Source organism: Musa acuminata, chromosome BXJ2-5 (genome assembly GCF_036884655.1).
Source record: "Musa acuminata AAA Group cultivar baxijiao chromosome BXJ2-5, Cavendish_Baxijiao_AAA, whole genome shotgun sequence".
Classification (NCBI taxonomy): domain Eukaryota; kingdom Viridiplantae; phylum Streptophyta; class Magnoliopsida; order Zingiberales; family Musaceae; genus Musa; species Musa acuminata.
The window spans coordinates 4,777,287-4,796,158 of record NC_088342.1 but is presented as its reverse complement, the minus strand read 5'-3'; the positions used below and the strand labels follow the sequence as shown (position 1 = coordinate 4,796,158).

General features: G+C 41.3%; 3 protein-coding genes across 6 annotated transcripts; 1 reads left to right on the top strand and 2 right to left on the bottom strand.

The window, feature by feature from the left end:
• Nucleotides 1-58: 58 nt before the first annotated feature.
• Nucleotides 59-5,897, bottom strand: LOC108952903 (uncharacterized). Its single transcript, XM_065108153.1, has 4 exons — nucleotides 4,519-5,897; nucleotides 4,315-4,430; nucleotides 1,997-2,150; nucleotides 59-334 (listed from the first exon to the last, which is right to left on the bottom strand). Exons 2-4 carry the CDS (start codon nucleotides 4,399-4,401, stop codon nucleotides 240-242), a joined length of 336 nt encoding a protein of 111 aa, XP_064964225.1. The 5' UTR covers nucleotides 4,402-4,430; nucleotides 4,519-5,897; the 3' UTR covers nucleotides 59-239.
• A 172-nt stretch (nucleotides 5,898-6,069) lies between these two features.
• Nucleotides 6,070-7,645, top strand: LOC103984109 (ethylene-responsive transcription factor TINY-like). Its single transcript, XM_009401541.3, has one exon. It carries the CDS (start codon nucleotides 6,620-6,622, stop codon nucleotides 7,337-7,339), a length of 720 nt encoding a protein of 239 aa, XP_009399816.2. The 5' UTR covers nucleotides 6,070-6,619; the 3' UTR covers nucleotides 7,340-7,645.
• Nucleotides 7,646-14,238: 6,593 nt separating this feature from the next.
• LOC103984108 (protein NONRESPONDING TO OXYLIPINS 2, mitochondrial) lies at nucleotides 14,239-16,775 on the bottom strand. 4 transcript variants are annotated; one of them, XR_010486827.1, is made up of 4 exons: nucleotides 16,540-16,775; nucleotides 16,244-16,436; nucleotides 14,573-14,616; nucleotides 14,239-14,466 (listed from the first exon to the last, which is right to left on the bottom strand). XR_010486827.1 is itself a non-coding variant. In XM_065108150.1 (3 exons), the coding sequence occupies exons 1-2, from the start codon at nucleotides 16,662-16,664 to the stop codon at nucleotides 16,277-16,279; spliced, it is 291 nt and encodes a 96-aa protein (XP_064964222.1). In that variant the 5' UTR covers nucleotides 16,665-16,746; the 3' UTR covers nucleotides 14,573-14,616; nucleotides 16,249-16,276. The 4 variants fall into 4 exon arrangements, 1 of the variants encoding a protein (XP_064964222.1); XR_010486825.1 differs by having other exon boundaries at nucleotides 16,244-16,442; nucleotides 16,540-16,743; XR_010486826.1 differs by having other exon boundaries at nucleotides 14,388-14,466; nucleotides 14,558-14,616; nucleotides 16,244-16,442; nucleotides 16,540-16,744.
• Nucleotides 16,776-18,872: the final 2,097 nt, after the last annotated feature.

Sequence of the window (18,872 nt, the reverse complement as noted above, 5' to 3'; positions counted from 1 at the left end):
TGTGCAAAATGAGAGTTCCTGATTTCTAGACCATGCTTGAATTCGAGCGAATAAGAAGTGGAGGAAAAGATGAAAGTTCTCAAAATTCCTATTAGAAGTCAATTAATTATCAACAAATATTACTATCTACACTTTGCATCGAGAAACTATCTACATGAATTATCTACCTATCATGGATGGTGGTCATCACCTGCCTCTCTTCCCCAAGACTTCTTGCCTCCGTTCTCAGGTCGATTGCCCTATGAGGAGCTGTACGCCGCCGTGGTGAGGAGCCACCTCATGGGGCTGAATCCACTTGCAGGGGGTGAAGAGGGGTGACCAGGTCTCCATTCAACTGCAGAACCACGAAGGAAACTTGTTGAGCTACAAGGCATGCTGCTTTATACACTAAACAAAGGAGGGTAAGGATTCTTATCATGAAGGATGCTTGGGATCATCTTGGAACTGAGGAAACTGTGGTATGGTGGTGTGACTTAGTTTGGTTGACCAAATTAACTAGAATGTTAACTACATCTTGATCATGTGAGTGTGAAACTCCATACTACAGAATGCTATGCTTTTAAACGTCATAGTCTAAACTACTCTGCTTTTCTACTTGACAACTTGTTCTAATCATTCCAGTAAATGTCATCCTAATACAACACTCTACTTTTGCTGGGCCTTGGACACAAAGTTGCCATGGTAGCCTGCAAAGATTTCTTCCACAAATCTTTACTTAGTCTTATGCATATTACAAGTCGAAATGTGGGTGCCTAAGATTTATGTTAGGATGACCAAACAGCAAAACTGGAGTTAACAGCTTATTTTCATGGTGAGAAGCAGAAGACATCCTTCAATTTAGCATAAACCAATATTGAACTTTTGACATTGATGCAATAACAAGGTCTCTAAATCAGAATTGTTGGGAAAATGGGATGAATTGCAGAAACATATATGAGTTGCTTAGAATCCAGGAGAATTTTATCATATTCTAATAGAAGAAAATAAGTAATCAGAGTTATTTACTTGTAAATGTATATCTGTAGGTATGCTTGTATTTCTTTAAACCTGTAGGTTTTGTATTCTTACATAAATGAATTGATGACAGATTAGATCATTAAAGGTTGGAACTGTAGGGTTAAGATAACCGGAACAGATGTGGTTGGTATATAAGGAGCATGAAATCATAAGCACTAAATCTTTCCATGAGATTATATCATGTTGCACAAGGAAGCATGACTGCATGTCCTCCATTAGGAAGCTCTATTTAAAAAATGGCCTTTCTGAAAACCATCTTACAATCTCCTTTTGCAATTCTCACAAGTTATGAAATATCAGAATGAGGACTTAAAAACCTATGATTGATCTTATAAATCACTATAATTTCAGGTGCAGAGTGCACAGACATGTTGGAACAACATTGTTCAGACAGATTTCATTCACCAAATCAGACTATCACATTTAACCAAATTTGACCATCTTCAAATGCAATATCTCAAAAGTATTATTATAAGAATATCCCTTTATCTTAACATCCAGTGAAACTCAAAAGTATTTCTACAGGTAATCTTACTCAGCAGTTGAACTCAGGAGTCACATACTGGTGGAGCTCAAAATGAATAAACAAACACAATAAATAATTTTTTGGAACCGAAAGAACATAAATTTGATCAAATTCAAGATTGCATGAAACAAATAAAACATTTACCACTGAGCTAAAATTAGGGCTAGGTAAAATTTCCAATAAACAAACAGGCTAATTGGCCATTACAAGCTAATAGTTACAACCGTAAATTGCATAATGAAGTCAAAGCAACAAGCATATACAAAGGCATCTACTTACTAGAACAAATATCTTAATTAGGTGCTGAGAACAAATAACAGGATTGTACTAAAAATCAAATATATTTTTCATGTTAGTATACCTCAATCATTCAGCATTTCAGAATCGAAAAAGATTGAAAAGCATCCCTGTTTGACAAGAATGCAGGAAACCATAAAATTGAATAAGTCATACCAGGAAATGAAATTATCTTTTGCAAAGTGAGTTGCAAAAAAATGAGAGGAACAAACTTGATCACTGTTAATAACTTTCTCTCAACATAACCAAACTCCAATGTGACACTGGCACCATCAGTTCCCAACATGCCAAAGCTGACTATAAAAGATACCTGCAGTGAAGGTAAAAGAAAAAGAACATTATGACCATTGGAAAATACTAAACCTGCTTAAAAATATTTTCGGTTGTTTCCATGAAGGACTTAAAGTTTTGCTTGCATGGTACTCAAAGCATTGAGTAAAAATAGTGCTGCTTTGGGAGGAAAACAATACAAGTGCAGAATAAATAAAACCAATTCCACTTCATTGGCGAATGAGCAGGAAAAAGAGCAACATACTGGGCAATTCCATCAACCATTGGAGTTCATAAACCACCAACTTTTCCATTGAGTTTGATCAAAGTAAATCTTCACTTTTTTACCTCCAAGGAGTAAAAACCAATAACATGCCAATAACAAATTTCAGTTAGGTTACAGAAAATCTTTTCTCATATTTGACTGCACAACAGAAAACTTGGCCAACTTTCTAGGGCCTCAAAAATTTCAAGCCTTCGACCAGCATGTCCCTAATATTCAATAGGTCGGCACTACACTCGGTCAACATTCACACCATTGGAACAACCATCTTCAGTATACAGGTCTTTTTTTATCCAAAATTATGAAATCAGAGGCATCAGCAAATAAAATAGAAAGGCATAAACAAATAAAATAGTAACTAAAAGCATCTAATCAATAAGATACGCAATCTCATCAAGTATTCATTCTAATCATGTACAAATTTTAATGTGCAATATTCTCCTGCCCATAATATGAAGTACCCCACATTTTTATTACTATGGCAATTAAAAACACCTGTTTCACTTTTAAACTCAGTTAACTGATTCATCTAATGACTTCAATTAACTTTCTGATCATTGCTAAATATGACAGCAAAGCCGAGTGTCAAATTATTATGCTAAATATGACAGCAAAGCCTCTCTCCACAGTATTATCTATTACTCCGTTGACAAAGGAGAGTGTGAGAGATTTCATGAAGGTAGCATTTCTCATTAGATCCTTAATGTTGCATTTTGGAGAGGGATAGTGAATTAAGGAACAGATGAATAGAAAGAGGTTTTCCTGTCCATGTATTGGAGATGATAAATGATAACTCACGTCATTTGAAGTTTTCTGTTTCAGTTCTCTGAGTAATAGCAGTAAGACAATGCTTGATGTTAATGATGAAAACTTTTTCTATCAAATTGGGAACTCCAAATTGTGATGCTTCTGCTCATGAGAAGCTGAGCTATGGTTAAAGTGGAGTTGAAAAGATTTAACAACCAACCAAAAAGTCAAACAATAGTCATGTCCAAGTGGGCTCTTTGTCAGAACTAACAGAGTCAGGACTATTGAGATGGTCAGTTTCTCGTGTTGTGCTTGCTCCTTCAGACTTATTACGGACATGCAGTGCCCCTCTGTCTTCTGATTCTTGTCTCCTGCTACACATAGTTTGCTCAAAACATAGAGAAAAAGGGATTGCAAACTATACATATACAGTACCTATTAAGTGATGTGGATAATTCAATTCAAAAAGTTGACATAGGCTATTGCAACCTACCAAAAGGAGACACTGTTACTTCTTTTCACTAAATAATGATGAAATAGAACAAGCCAATTTTTTATTGTTTGTTCTGAGATTCGTACACCTTTATGAGAAAAGGTCTGTGACACTGTTTCCTTGACATGTTCTTACAATTTCCAGTCAAAATAATCTCAGGTTAATCTCGGTTGGTGTTTTTCAGTACGAGTTCCATCATTTTGACATAAATAAATAAAATTCCTGCGCTCCCGTGTTCAACTTCATGATCATTCCAAACATCATCCTTCAAAAGTTGCTGATCAAAACCACCTCGGTGTTCCAACATTTTAACAAGCACCTTGTGCTCCTAGCCAGAGAGGTTGAGACAAAACATGGAAGAAGACCTCATTTGCAATGTTACGTTTCTGCAATCCGCACAATCTCGATTTCAGATTCATTCTCCTAGTCTTTCAGATCGTTCCTTTGTGCATCGACATCGGTGTGGACCAACTAAAACTCAAAAAGGAGCCGTCTTTCTCACATTGCAATAAAAAAAATTCGTGCATTTATATCGAAATTAATGTCGCGTCTACCAAATCAATCATTAGTGAACACAGAAACCACGATCCGAAGCTTTTGTGCGCTTGAATAATCAAAGAAACTAATAAAGATCCAATCTTTCACTAGTGACAAGGAAGAGGAGAGAATGCAATCGCGCACCGAAGCGAGGGCGTGGCTCGATCCAGGTGAAGCAGTAAGCAGAGTACCCGAGGTCGATCTCCTTCGCGGCGTGTCCACCGTGATCATGGTGTCGGCCGCCGACCAGGGATCGAAACCTAATCTCCCACCATCAGAAGGGTGACGACGCGAAGTTTGGGTGCTCTCGGATGTGAAGAAAGGGGAGAATGGGAATGACGGCGTTACCTCATCGCGTCCAGAAAACACACGAAAACGATATCTTGTGATATTTTTCAGCTCATCTCGTGCTTCTGTACTCTGATGCTTCCAATGCATTCTCCAATTCTGTGCTTCCAGAGACAATGTCAGAAAGAGATTTTTTTTGTACTTCTCCTTGATTGCTAAATTGTGATGGTAAATGCAAGCTACAGAGGACAAGTTGCAGATTAATTTACATTGCTATCTATCTATGAAATAGGAGCTTCGTACAAGAGTTTTGACAAGAAACAAACATCCAATTTGTCAGCGTCATGCAAGCAATCGCATTCACAGTATCAGGGAAGACGCCCCTGTAGATTCACCGTATCCAAGGGAAACACGGAGTGGTACACGGAAGAGCAAATCCACATGCCGTTTTCCTACGGTAGGAATCTATTATCGCACAACGGGATCTTGTTGAAGTACTAAAGCTGACCGCCCATACCTGCACTCCTTCCCTGGCCCCTACAGCATTAATGCACATTCTCTCCTTTCCTTATCCCTGCGACCTCCGCATTTAACAGGACTTTGTCGTCAACTCCATGTGAATCAATCACGGCTGGGGCGACGATTTCTTGCCGTCGCTCTACTGAGAATGTGTATCCAATGCCGAAGCAAGCGGTCCTCAAATTCTCAAGCTGGTTGTGCTCATCAACAGCAGGTGTGCAGGTCATTTGCAATCTTGTGATTCAAGTTTCCACCACAAGCTGCATGAACAGGGACACCATGGACTTCTTGCGAGCGAGATCATGGGAGGTGCACTGGTGGCACTGTCATCGTTTTTTTTTTGTCTTCCTGATGGTCCATTGTTAGATTTGATGGACAAAAGGAATGAGTCATACGAAGAGTTGGATCAAGGAAAAGATTTGGGTTCTCTAGTAACTTGGCTTCACTGGGATACTACTCGATTCACCGAAGCTGCTACCTTTTTCTTCTCTCGGTCCCCATGAGGTCAAATCACCATCAAAGAAAACGACCGAGGAAGACAGCCATACCCTCCCCTCCTCAAGCATTAAACAAACATACAAGTCCTGATCATGTAATAGCGAAAACACTTACCTAAGATAAAAAGGACATATCACTATGGGATCCTTCGTGGGGAGGATGGCTCTCGATCTCTTTCAATCTCTGAAGGACTGCTATGACAATTAACAATACTCTTACTCATGACAATGGAAGGAATCAGAAACTCCTGAGTGCACAAAAGTCATGAGAGGCCAAATGAGCTCCGTCTCAGCTAGGTGGCCCATATCTAAATGCCTAGGTGCAGAAAAGGAGAAATCAAGCTAGCTAAATTGGCCCACCTTTGTTGATGAAAAGAATAATGATAGGTGGGGGCACTAAGGAAGGTGAAGAAGGTGATGAAGTGGTAAAGTGAAGGGAAGGGGAAGCTGGGCGAGAGGAGTGGATTACTGGGAAGGGTTCATCAGTATTTATCAATCAAGGGTGAGGTGTGGGTCACTCTAATTTGGTAGTGATAGCAGAGTGTCGCTTTGGCACGTTTGCGCCCTTCCCAGCTGCTCTTCGTCTACTAAAACCCCCCTCCCTCTTCTGTCTCTCCCACCCATCTCTCTCTTCCTCTCCGAGTCTTCGTTCTGGTGATCTCAAGTGCTGTAGTTTCATGCTGGCTCTTGTCTGCTTCTTTCTGCAGTTGATTTCGATACTTGAAGCCACTTTCTTTATCACTGGAGATTAGAATTTTCTCCGACAATTTTACCATTGATGGAAGATGGCATATCTATATATCTCTTCTGCTCTTCTCCTGAAAGCTTTGGGATCATGTGTCGAAGCCGCCAATGTCAGTATGCAGTTGCTCTCTTCTTCGTGTGAAATGTTACGTGCTACTTAACGAGATTGGCGATCAGCTAAGTTTTCTTGTTTGTGGTAAATGGTTATTCCATTGTTGATGGAGCGTCTCCTCTGTTCTTAGCTTCTTCTGTGCCGCCGCTTAGAAACACCGGTGTCTGGACACTGTAATACCACGGAGATGAGCGCAGGGAGTTCATAAAAAGCTGGCTTTTTTGGATGCATAGCCTCAGAGTGGGGCAAAGTGCCAGAGCAAACAAAAAAGATAGCTTTTTTGGCGTCAATGGCGGATCCTCCGAACTCTTCTGAGCCGGAAAGTAGCGCCAATTCCATGTCTTCCCTCTCCTCGACGTCCTCCTCTTCCTCCCCTTCTATTTCGGAAGCTCTTAAAGACCGAATAAAGCAGACTGCGGCAGCATCGAGGAAGGGGGCCGGTGGTGCCGGCGGCGCCGCCATCGAGAAGCGGCCGCGGGACCGGAGCAAGCACCCGGTCTACCGCGGCGTCCGGATGCGGAACTGGGGAAAGTGGGTGTCGGAGATCCGGGAGCCGCGCAAGAAGTCGCGCATCTGGCTGGGGACGTTCCCGACGCCGGAGATGGCGGCGCGTGCCCACGACGTGGCGGCGCTCAGCATCAAGGGCGCCGCCGCGGTGCTCAACTTCCCGGAGCTCGCCAGTGCCCTCCCCCGCCCCGCCACCCTCTCTCCCCGCGACGTGCAAGCGGCCGCCGCCAAGGCCGCCGCGATGGACCCCGGCGCTCGGTCCGAGAACCCGGCGTCGACCCCGGCCGACTCCGACGAGCTCGGGGAGATCGTCGAGCTGCCGCGGCTGGACGACGGTTGCTGCTTCCTCGACTCGGCCGATTCCGGGGGCGAGTTCCTGTACGAAGACCCGGTCGACGCGTGGGCGTTCCCGCTGTCGTGGGTGGAGAACGCAGATCCTCTGTGGGCCGCGTCGGACACTGTTGTTCCCACCACCATCTTCGAGGCTCTTCCATGGGACTAAGCATCAAGCTTAATGAAGTCTTCGTCTTCTTCTTCGTCCTCTAATGCTTACTGATCTCTCTGCTTTCTCGTGCCCATTAATTTTCATCAGGGCTTGATGGCTCTTCTTCTGTATCATGGCTGTCTTTCCTCTCTCTCTCTCTCTCTCTCTCTCTCCACATATATTCTTCTTTTATTGTCCGCCATTAATGTTAGCAAATTCCAGCCAATGTTGTCTGGAATTCTGGGAGAAGTGTTGGAGAAGAAGGGGATGAAGCATTCCATTTGCGTGAATATAGTAACTCTGTGCTGTTTGTGTTTGTGACCATGGCATGGAATTCTCCTGTTCTTTCTTCCTTCTGAACTCCTTCAGCTCAGCCTCAGCTTTGCTCGTTGCTGCCAGGAAAAGAAAAAGAGTGATGGAGATTAAACATCAGAATGAGTCAACTGGCACATCCTGCACAAGGTGTTGCATCCTTTTGGACCACCTCTCTCCTACTGCTGCTGCTGCTGCTTCCCTTATTCTCTGCTGTCAAGTGTCAACAGACCAAAGAATCCAACATTCCACTAGGAATGATTGAATCAATCTGCAAAAGCATAATCAATTACTTGGCGAATTATATGTTCAAAAGATCTCAGTAACAGTAGATACTGAATGGTTTCACTCTCATTTACTGCTAAGAACCCATTGAAATGGCATCTACAGATCTGTTTCATCTGCATAAAGGAGAAGACTCAACGCTTCACTGGGTCACTCCATGTGCTGTGATACACTAATTGTTGCTCCCTTCGTACTTGATATCACAATCAGTGAGCGTAAGCAGATGGGAACCCCGTTTGTCCTTCAGGTACCACAAGTACTGTCAATGGAAGTACATATATAGCACCAAATCTTTGGCGGATTACTTCAAAGGAAATCAAGATCTTATGATGTATCGTAACTTTTAGCTCCTTCCCTCCCCCATTTTATCCCTTTTTATCCAAAAAACAAGCTTACAATAACCTTTTAATTTCAGGAATGCTTTTCCACAAACACCTTGTCGAGCGTTCGATCAAACACCCACCACCTTCGAACAGTCAACTTATCGTCCCAGAAGCGATCCCAAAACTATGAATAAACCGCTATTAGGTGACCTTCTTCTTCCTGCCTAAACACGTTAAGGACATGGAAAGCCACCTTTTGGGAGCTCGGGAATAAACCAAACAGTAGGCCATCATAACAGCGACGGCTCGCTGTCCGACATGGAAAACTTTGCCATGGTTATGGGGAGTAAAATGACATGAGCAGGGGTAGGAGACGGCCTGGTGTCTGCAACGTAACAGCACATCCTCCTGACGCCGTGGCACATCCTCGTCCAAGAAGAAGAAGAAGAAGAAGAAGAAGAAGGTGTAAGGAATGCTGTTTGCTGCTTGGACTTGGAATCCTTTGTGCAGATGAAGCACGCGTAATCCGACTTGTCCTCTTGTCAGCAGCATCTTCTTCTTCATTCCTCTCTTGGCAGTGATGTTGAGATCTATCCCAGCCACTATCAATGTGATCATACATACATACATACATACATACATACATACATATAAATATATATATATGGTCCAATCAGAGATCAATACAAACAGATATGAAAAATTAGCTCATGATTTTTCAGCTCCTTTTTCATGAAATTATTATTCAGTTAATGGGATTGGGGGCAAGAAATAGAGGGGTCCAATTGACCAAGGCCACATCCATAGATTTGAAATGTAGATTTAGATATCTATCTATCTTGGGTATGGTTGATTTAGATAGTTCTCTACCTATCTATCTTGGGTATGGCTGATTGGGTATCTCTCTCTTGTACTGTGGTGGAACCACTACAAATCATTGTTCAAGTGCCAAAATAAAATTGATTGGTGGAAGATTTTTTTTTTGATACACATCTATTGCATAGGACATGATTACAACAATTTTTTATGTGCATTTAATCTTAATAGAATTGGCACCAAAACTATGTAATGATAATTATCGCATGAGTTAGGTAGAGAACATGTATGTTTATTATATATACACCAATAGGAGAGAAAATACATATATAATGGTTTCATGCATGCCCTTCAACTACTCTAAATTAATATGGTTAATTCGAGGTCAATAACCATATTGAACCGATCATTCTATACCCACAAAAATCATGGAATCTGCACATATAAATAATGGAATATTATAAGATTGATCATAGAGAAGTTTGGGCATAAAACTAATTTTGTATAGTATAGTGTACTTTGGAACCCAACTAATTAACTTATTAATTACACATATATAATTGTCCTGTCAAATCCACACTTAATTCTTTTCATTAATTTGTTATTGAAAGCATCAAATGGTCACTTCGACTAAATTCCTCTTGTCCACTTTGATGCCTTCTAAGATCTAATATTATAATCATATGCCATCAATATTAGAGAGAACATTCATGTGTTTCTTTTGAAGCATCAGTCCATGTACGTATTCGTATAGTAAGATGTATAAGAACACAAGATTATCTTGATAATTTATTATGCCTTCTAATTTTGGAATTAACATGTGATTAGACTACTTCATTCTTATGATATCTCATTCTAATGCTAGCCTAATGCTATTAGCACTTAATTAATTGTGGAGGTATTAGAGCAGAATTATACACATGGTGGTTGAGATATTTCAAGATGTGAAGAAGGACCTACATACAACTACATCATTACTAGTAGAAATAAATATAAGGAGACATGTAGCATCCACATAAAAGTTGAGGGTGGAGGGTACAAATTATAAGTGCAATGTTTTCCCTTGACTTTACCATCAGAATGATAAAGAGTTGGACATGATAATGTGGTGGTTGGGAGCATGATTTATGATGAGGGGGTACTGTCTTGTTCCTACATTTTTTAGTATATGTAAAGATGATTTTTATTGAAGGAAAGACATTGCACACATGTACACACATATTGATAGGGCTATATGTCTGACTATAGGGAAAAATAATAATCAGAATCAAATGTCAACATGCTACATTGACATATAGTTCCTTGGAGACCACTAATTTTGACTAATATGTTCCCTTTTGGGCATATATGCTTTCTTTGAGATGGTACATCCATATTTTGATAAAAGACTTGCTAAGGAAGTCAAAAAAATTGAGTTAATAATGGTTAATTTAGCAGTTTTATTCTGATTGATTCAACCATGTTAATATGAATTTATACAACTGTTTTAAGAAATGAATTGTAAACAATTGTTTTGGTACTACTTTTTGAAATTTGTAGTAAGATAGATGTTAAATACAATGTGTTTTTGTACATCAAATGGTGAGATATTATATTGGTGACTTAATCAAACAATAACAAGCTGGCCATAGTGTCCCCATTTTATTTGAAATTGGATCTGTTGATTTTTTAATCGTATATTTTATTTAGCAAAATATCACTGATGAAACCATAAGACGCGACATGAATAATTCATATGATGGGAATAATCAATCATATAACTCATCATTATTCATTAAAATAAAATGATGTCCCGTTGAACAGACAACGAATCGATATTCATGATTGGAATTCCGACTTAATAGTATTGCGATGCCGATTTGGTCAACAAGCAGAAGAATGAGCTTTAATCTACAAAAACAATCAGTAAAAAAAGTAGTAATGATTGAGTCTAATTACAGTGATAGATTATACCATTCCTAAGGGATATATGTAACTATGTGTGTGTTTGTGTTTGTACACTATATATCACATTCAAAAGCCATCCTTCAATCTCTCACAGACATGCCTATTGTCCATTTCTAGTACCTTAGCTCTCATGTCACAAGCTATCAACATGCCAAGACAAATTGGCATCTGTTAGGACCATAATGCAGGAATCCAATGATGAGATGCTGCCACAAAATAGAAAATAAATAATACTTGATCAAATAAATGTGGAGCTCACTCAGTTAAGAGAGAAGAAAAAACAAAGTGTACTCCTCGAGTGCTTTCTTAGTCATTATTTTCATTTCTTTGAGTACGTCTACGATACATTGTTATGGTGGTACATTTTTACTCGTATATCAGTAAAAGAAGTTGCTTATAAATGCTCCATATTTTTGTTTCACCTTCTGACTTCATGATTGCTTCCATATCACTTGCAAGGCAGATGGGACAAACATATACCGTTGTCACACAGCTCGACAACACGTCCATTAATTCGTAGGCATGACTTGTAGTTGGGAATCTGCTAGTGATCATTGTATGCATCATCTGCGGAGGAGAGCTCTCCATCCCATGATGTAGGGAATCCCTACAACCTCAGTTCATGACAGGCTCTCATTTGTCTGCTTTCTTCAGGAAACCACGCTTTCCTTCGTCCCTGTGCAGCTTCCAGAGTCGCTCGGCTTCAAGTTACTGCTTCGGAACGGCTTTATCCGAAGAAAAGCTTTGCTGATCATTACATGTTAACGTACTACAGCAATTCATCTTTCGTTCATCGGTTGGACATGATGATGATGATGCGGCGATTGTCTGGCAAGAGTCGAGTGACAGATCTAGAAGAGAGAGGTGACAGCCAACTCTACTCCCACAGGCTAAACAATGGCAGGCTCCACAAGCAGAAAAGAAGGGGGAAGGAAACATAGAGGCATCTGTTCGAGTGTGATTGCCATCCACAGCTGCATGCATCAGCAGGATCCATCTTCCACCCAGCATCCACCTCACCAGAGCTACCAAAGTGGCTGGTGATGCTTATACTTCATTTTTGTGGAGCCTTCATGCTCCCTTCTCCACGCAGAGAGACAGAAACCCTACAAAGATCTCCAAGATTTTGCCTGGGTGATTGGACAAAGTAGGATAATGACACTTCACCTTATAGAAATTCGCGATCGGAAAATGCAGAAAAAATGACACTTTATCTTCTAAAATACTAGCTGATTGGCACCACATATAGATCAGGTTTTGTGGACCGGGAAAAGAATAGGCTGGTGATCAGAGAAGATTAGCTTGTGATCATGGTGTTATGACTCACATTAGCAATACAAAAGCATGGATTGTGGGTGTCACACCACCTCACTCCACTGTCGAGTGACGAGTTGATGCCGTCCCAATAGTTCTGCCATCACCAGAGCGTCGCCGTCTGATGGAAAGCCGCCGGGGGACATCGGGTGTAGCTTCGAAAGCGACTGTCGGCACAAGCGCTGCGTGACGCGTGTATCGCCATGTGGGGCATTGACTGGGCCACCAGTCAATATTGCGTTGCCCCATCGGGCAAAAGTCAACCTTTTCAAGATTTGCGGCTGTAGGAAGATTTTGTCCGACCAACGCTGCCTCTGCATGAATGGAAACAGACGTCTCGCGTCCTCGCACGCCGTCGCAGTTCCGAGAAGACGATCCGTCGATTCAGACTGTGAGCTGGGCGACCTGATTAGAACAGGCCTTGCATTGGGGCCGCACTTTTCTGCACACAGTGGAGGACAGGGAGGGGGGGGGGGGGGATTTGACCTCTTCCATCAGACTGCACGATGGTCGTGACCTCTTCTTCCATCAAGCCTCGTGGCTCTTGATCTGAAACGCAGAGATCATTTTGACTATTATATTTTGTAGTGGGTTGCAGTGATGATACAGAAGAACGGGGAGCATAGCTAGAACAGGAAAGTCTTTCTTCTTTGGTTGCTTAGGCATTGTCTTCTTCGCAAGAAAGATTCTTAATCATTGGCTTGAGAGGTTTGCCGATCAAGCAACGCGGGTAGCTACGCTCCCCACTTCCCCAAATGACAACCCATCAAGTAGTATAATGATTCGTGATCATCTGCAGCGTCACATGATATCACGTAGGACACCACATCGTTGTCAGCCCGATCTCATGATAGTGAAACCAAAACCATCATATCACCTTCGCAGCACTGATACCTCTTATTCATCATCAAGTTCATCCCTCTCTCTATATTTATATGTAAAGTTCTTCTACCTAGTTCTTGACATTTGTACGCATATTGTGTCAGTTCCCTCTCTCTCTCTCTCTATGCAAACTTCTGCTGAGAATAGCATGGAATTCTTCGCCACATACTGCTGCATATTCCTTTGTTATAGGCATGCAGAAATACATATAATTATACATTATGAACTATTCGCGATATCATATTTTAAGGTTGCTCAAGATCACACAAGTCCATGGATCAATGGTTGTTCAAAAAGGAATCAAAGCCAAATCAATATGGCATCAATTCCTTGGCCATCTTGGGTTTTAATAAGAAAAAAATGATGATGATGATTTGATGGGTAACTATATGTGCAATGCAAGTAGGCGACAAGAGTGGCCCCAGTCACCAATTAAAGTTCTAAGTTCATACTAATTTGTATCGAGTGAAAGAATTGAATACCTACCTTATCTTGATGTGGTTTTTTTATTAGAAAAGGTACAAGAATTTTCATATCTGGTACTTCAAATTATTATACTTCCATGTACCAAACACAAGAACAACATAAAAAAAACACAGAAGAACATCTTAAGTATATCAAATTCAATAATGATTAACTTGGTACACTTTGGTTTGATGGGTCATCGATCAAGCCTCGTAAACAAAATTTGATGGCAAAGGCCTATTGATCAAGTTAAGTATTTGTGCTTGAGAAGTTGATGTGGGATCTTGGGCTGATGGGTTGTGATGGCAACAACTTTTATCTAATTATTGTCATGTTAATCATATTTGGGAGAAAATTTTCCCACATTGGGATACATGAGCAAATAGAATATTAAAAGGAAAAAAAAAAGAGAGAGAAACAATAGGACAATAGATAACTTTGCAACTCTTGGATAGACCAGGAGAGTATAATAAACAGGTACTACTACCTAAAGCTATATGGATGTTGTGGAGTTACTTCAATGTATAAAGTAGCAAAAGCTCATAAAAATCACTGGAGTGTAGCTCTTCTGGATGAAGAAGTAACAAATGTGAAGTAAGAAAGTAAATTACAGCAAATGTATCGTGCACTACAAGTTGGAGGCAAGCTATAGAATGTCTATGACTAATCCTTATTGTATCAGAACTTGCGTGAACCGTTCATAAAAGATAAATGACCATGATCCCATCAGAGGGACAAAGATGGATGCAAACTTCACCTAATGCTGCAAGATCTTTTATCAAGGCACCGAAAGACTCAGCTCTGTAGGAAAATAAGAGAATATATCAGCCCTTTCTTGCTAAAGGAATGAAAGCAAGAAAAAATGAATTGACTCCATTGGAGGGACACAGACGGAAGCAAACTTCACCTAATGCTGCAAGATCTTTTATCGAGGCACCGAAAGACCCAGCTCTGTAGAAAAATAAGAGAATATATCAGCTCTTTCTTGCTAAAGGAATGAATGCAAGAAAAAATGAATTATGAAAGACAAGTGGCCGCATCTGAATAGTCAGCTGAAGAAAAGAATCAGCACAGTTACAAAGAAGGCCCACGAAAAACATGTTATGCTATGTTAATAGACAAAAGTTATGCCCACACCCACGACACCCCTGGGTCCAGTGAGGGTGCAGAGGCAGTGGCGGAGGTAGCGGCAGTGCAGAGCGGGAAGCAGCAGTGGGTCCAATTGAGGCAGGAGTAAAACAGTCTTTTCACATGACTACACTCAAAAGAAAATTCTCAAACTCAAGGGCTTTTTCTAGGAATTCACCATTAATTTGTTATTTTTTGTTTTTATTAAACTGTTAACATATTATTAAACAATTTTAGTTTTTATTTTTTAAAATCTGTGTTCTTTTTACTGCATCTGGTTAAATTGCTATAATAATTTGAATAAACTGTATAATATATATATATATATATATATATAGATACCATGTCCATGTCTTAATTTAAAAAAAAATGACGTAATGATGTATCGCCATATCTGTGTCCCGTGTGCCTGTGCTTCATAGCTTTTAGGTTCTTAAGCAATTTAACATGCAGACTTATTAAACATAGCAGCATCTACATGGTAGCATGTCCAACTCTAAGATCAGGAAGGCAATTTATCTCGGTCAAAAATGGCCATATATCCACTTCTCTCTCTCCCTCCTTACTGCACTGGAACTTGATAGATCACCAATATATTCCTATTACTAGAGCAATCATAAGTATTGTCCTGACTTTCAACCATGAAACCACCTAGTCAACTATAATTCGAAACTAAAGGAGAGAAAAAATGATGTATCCCATATGAAAAAGAGATGGCAAAGTTTCTTGAAGAGCAAAAAGGAATAATATGTGTATGTTCAGCATATGCAATATAAAAGGAAGGAATTGGCAGCAACTCAACCCAAGTTAAATATTATATCCAATGTTATCTTGAATTTGCCAATTCAGGGATAAATTGTCTGAAGCCAAAACCTAATTGATAAACTCTGTCTGAGGCCTAGAGACCGAAAGCAAATATCACTTAGAAGTCAGCAAACCTATTTGATAAATATCAATCAGCGGATTACAACTCATAGCTATAAATGGTTATCAAACACAATGAGTACAAAGTTGAGAATGTCAATGAAGGAAGCACCATATAAGGAGAAGCAAGCATCAGGAACATAATGTTGCATTATTTTTATTCGATCTTTTCCCTGTAGCTAGTCAAACAATGCCGAGGAAAAGAGACTCGCAGAGAGATCTAAAATTGAATTATAAGATCTTTCTGATTGCCTAATTGTGACCTGTTTCTATCTTCAAAATTTTTTAATTTAATTCCAATAAATTAGTAAATGGTAAAAAAATTTCAAAGTTGACGCATTTGCTTGATCTTTTTTGAAGCTTAAATAGATTCCCATGCTGCCTCGAATCCAACTTGTAATTCAATTTCAACGACTTAATATCTCTACCATCAAAAACATCAACAATGTCTAATGACAATTATGCAGTCAATACACGTATCAAAAGGGAATTAAAACAAAGAACCAAGAAACCAGTGGCTGCTTACTCAACCAAGCGAAAAAGAACACATCTTGGGAGATCAGACACCGGGGTCGGAGCCGCAGAGCGTACCCTGGGACAAGGACCTCGACGAGGAGCTCCCGCAGGCATCGATCCCAAGCCTCGAGATCAACCGAGCTGAAGAAACCGCGCTGTGGAGCGGCAGGAGGGTCCGAAGCGACCCCAATTCCCGATAAACACTGCCACTGCAAGAAAGAGAGATCAAAACCAATCAAAATCCGTCTCCGCAAATACCGGCAGAAGTAGGGTATGAGAGAGAGAGAGAGAGAGAGAGAGATTTGCCTTCGTGACGGAGGACAAGGAAGAGAGGAAGCATTCGGGGCGACAAAAGTACGCGCGGGTCTCTTGGCCGCGTGCTTGAGGAAGGAAAGAGCGGGTCTCGAGATCGAGCAACAGCGAGACGCCATGGCTGCTGAGCGTCGCGAGGCGGCTTAGTTTGCGGGAGCAAAACCCTACTTGTTGCTGAGACGGCAATTCCGAGACGGCCCAATAGACGAAAGGCCGGCTCAATTGATCGATCAGTCCAATTGCGAAAAGACCGGCTCACTAAATGGTGGACCGATTGAAACTGCAATCTCCAACTGGATTAAGTCAGCTCGAGGTTGGCACGAAGGATTGAAATATTGATCGAGAAAATAAACTAAATTAAAGGAAAATAAAATAAGGTCACTATGGAGGATTATGCTTGAATGTTTACAAGTATGGATAAGCTAAACAAAGCACACGGCTTGCTTCCTTTCCCTGAGGGGTGGCACCACCACCACTATCTCCTCTCCCACCACCACCACCATCTCTTCCATGCATCCGTTTTAAATGTCAAACTAATTAGAATACTTAGACGATCCGAATCCAGGGATTAAAATAAGAGGTTCATCCAAGTGGGCGGATGAGACGAGTGCAAGCTTTTTCTGCTTTCTCGCCGCTGATGGGCCCTTCCTGCTCTTCTATATACATTCTTTATCATGCTGCTTGCTCTTGTATGCTTTTGATGCTGGTTATGACGATGAGGGAAGGATTCTATATGGCGCTGTGGGCTCAGTCAATGTTGCTGCTGCACTGACACCATCTCATTTGTCCCCTTCATTCCTTGATTTCCGTCGTCTGCTTTCCCTTGAATCCCTCCTCCTCCTCCTCATCCAATACTCAGCTTTTGGATGGAAAAGAATGGTCGTGATGCCTCAGTCCTGAGCCAACTCTTTCTTCTCCAGCATTAGGAGGTATAAATTTCTTGTAAGTATCTGGAGTTTGTAGATCTTTGTCATCTTGAAACAAGTGTGACCTCAATCTGCTTTGTCGAGATCACCATTTAAGATGAACGACAAAGCTGACAGGTAGATTAATAAGCTTATATACCTTCAGCTGATGCAGAATCACACATGATCTGCTTGCTTTCGTGTAGCTTTTCTTCTCATATCTTACCTGCATCCATAGCGTGAGGCTGTAAACATCAGCGTTTTCTTATGCTCCGTTCGCACAAATCATGCACGCACAAGTGCATGCTGAGAGAAACGTGAAAGGGCGACAGACATTAATGGCAGACGCCGAGATGATTAATGGAAGATGACGTAAGAGAGCTACAGAAAAGGAGAGCCCTGCTGCGAGCTCCTGCACCCGAATGGCGCACACGCCATGGTTTAAACCAAGCAGAGGTCACGCGTGTCCCCGCCAACTGGCAACATGTTAACACGAGCATGAGGCCTCTTCTTTGGCTCCCTGTTGTGATCTCATTGCCTCTCCATTCATTCTCTCAGTCGCGGGTAAGGCAAGGAAGAATGCTAATCTCCGGTTAAGAGCAATTGTGTTCGACTACTGCTACAAAAAGCTTTCATGAGGTCTCAGCTGTTGTGTACCAACTCAAAGCCCTGTCCGCCATTGCTATCCAAGCAAGCAGAGCCACCCATGTTGGCGATCATGGAGATGGGAGGCCTCCCTGCGCTCCCAGACCTCCCCTGAGCCAACTTTATGCCACACTGATATGACTAAAGGCCAAGTTTCCCAATCCCAGTCCCCATCAGAGACATACCCAAGGCATTACATTGGTTTCAGGCCTTCTCACCTGCCAATCTGAGCCCCCATGACAAGACTCCAATCACCATCATCCCCCAGTCCCATCACATTTCCCTGTCCACGCCACTCCTAGCCACAGCCACGGCCCTGGGTTTTCTCCCTCCACCTTTTCAGCATCCTTATCATCTTAATGATCCTGATCATAAAGCGCTCGGTCCATGTTTCAGATTCCAACTGGTCGGCACACCTTGTGTCATTTGCCTGTGAGTTGATCAGCATGTATTCGTAGGAAAGTTTTCTTGATGTGTCATTCTATGCTGCAAACGCTAATCCACTCTGCAACTGTGTTACACATGAGACCCCTAAACCATACTTCCGGGGATGGGTAGCAGATGACGAGTCGACGCAGGCCATCACATCTAAACTGACAACAACGTCTTCTCCATTAAATCATGCATGTTTGTGGCTTTTAAGTCTGCAAGCGCTGCTCTGTATTCACATGTATGATGATGACCATACACTTTTCTTGGTGATACGGGCTACGTTATCTCATACGTTACGGCTACGCCATACGATCGTACGTAGTCTTTTTCGACATGTATACGTGG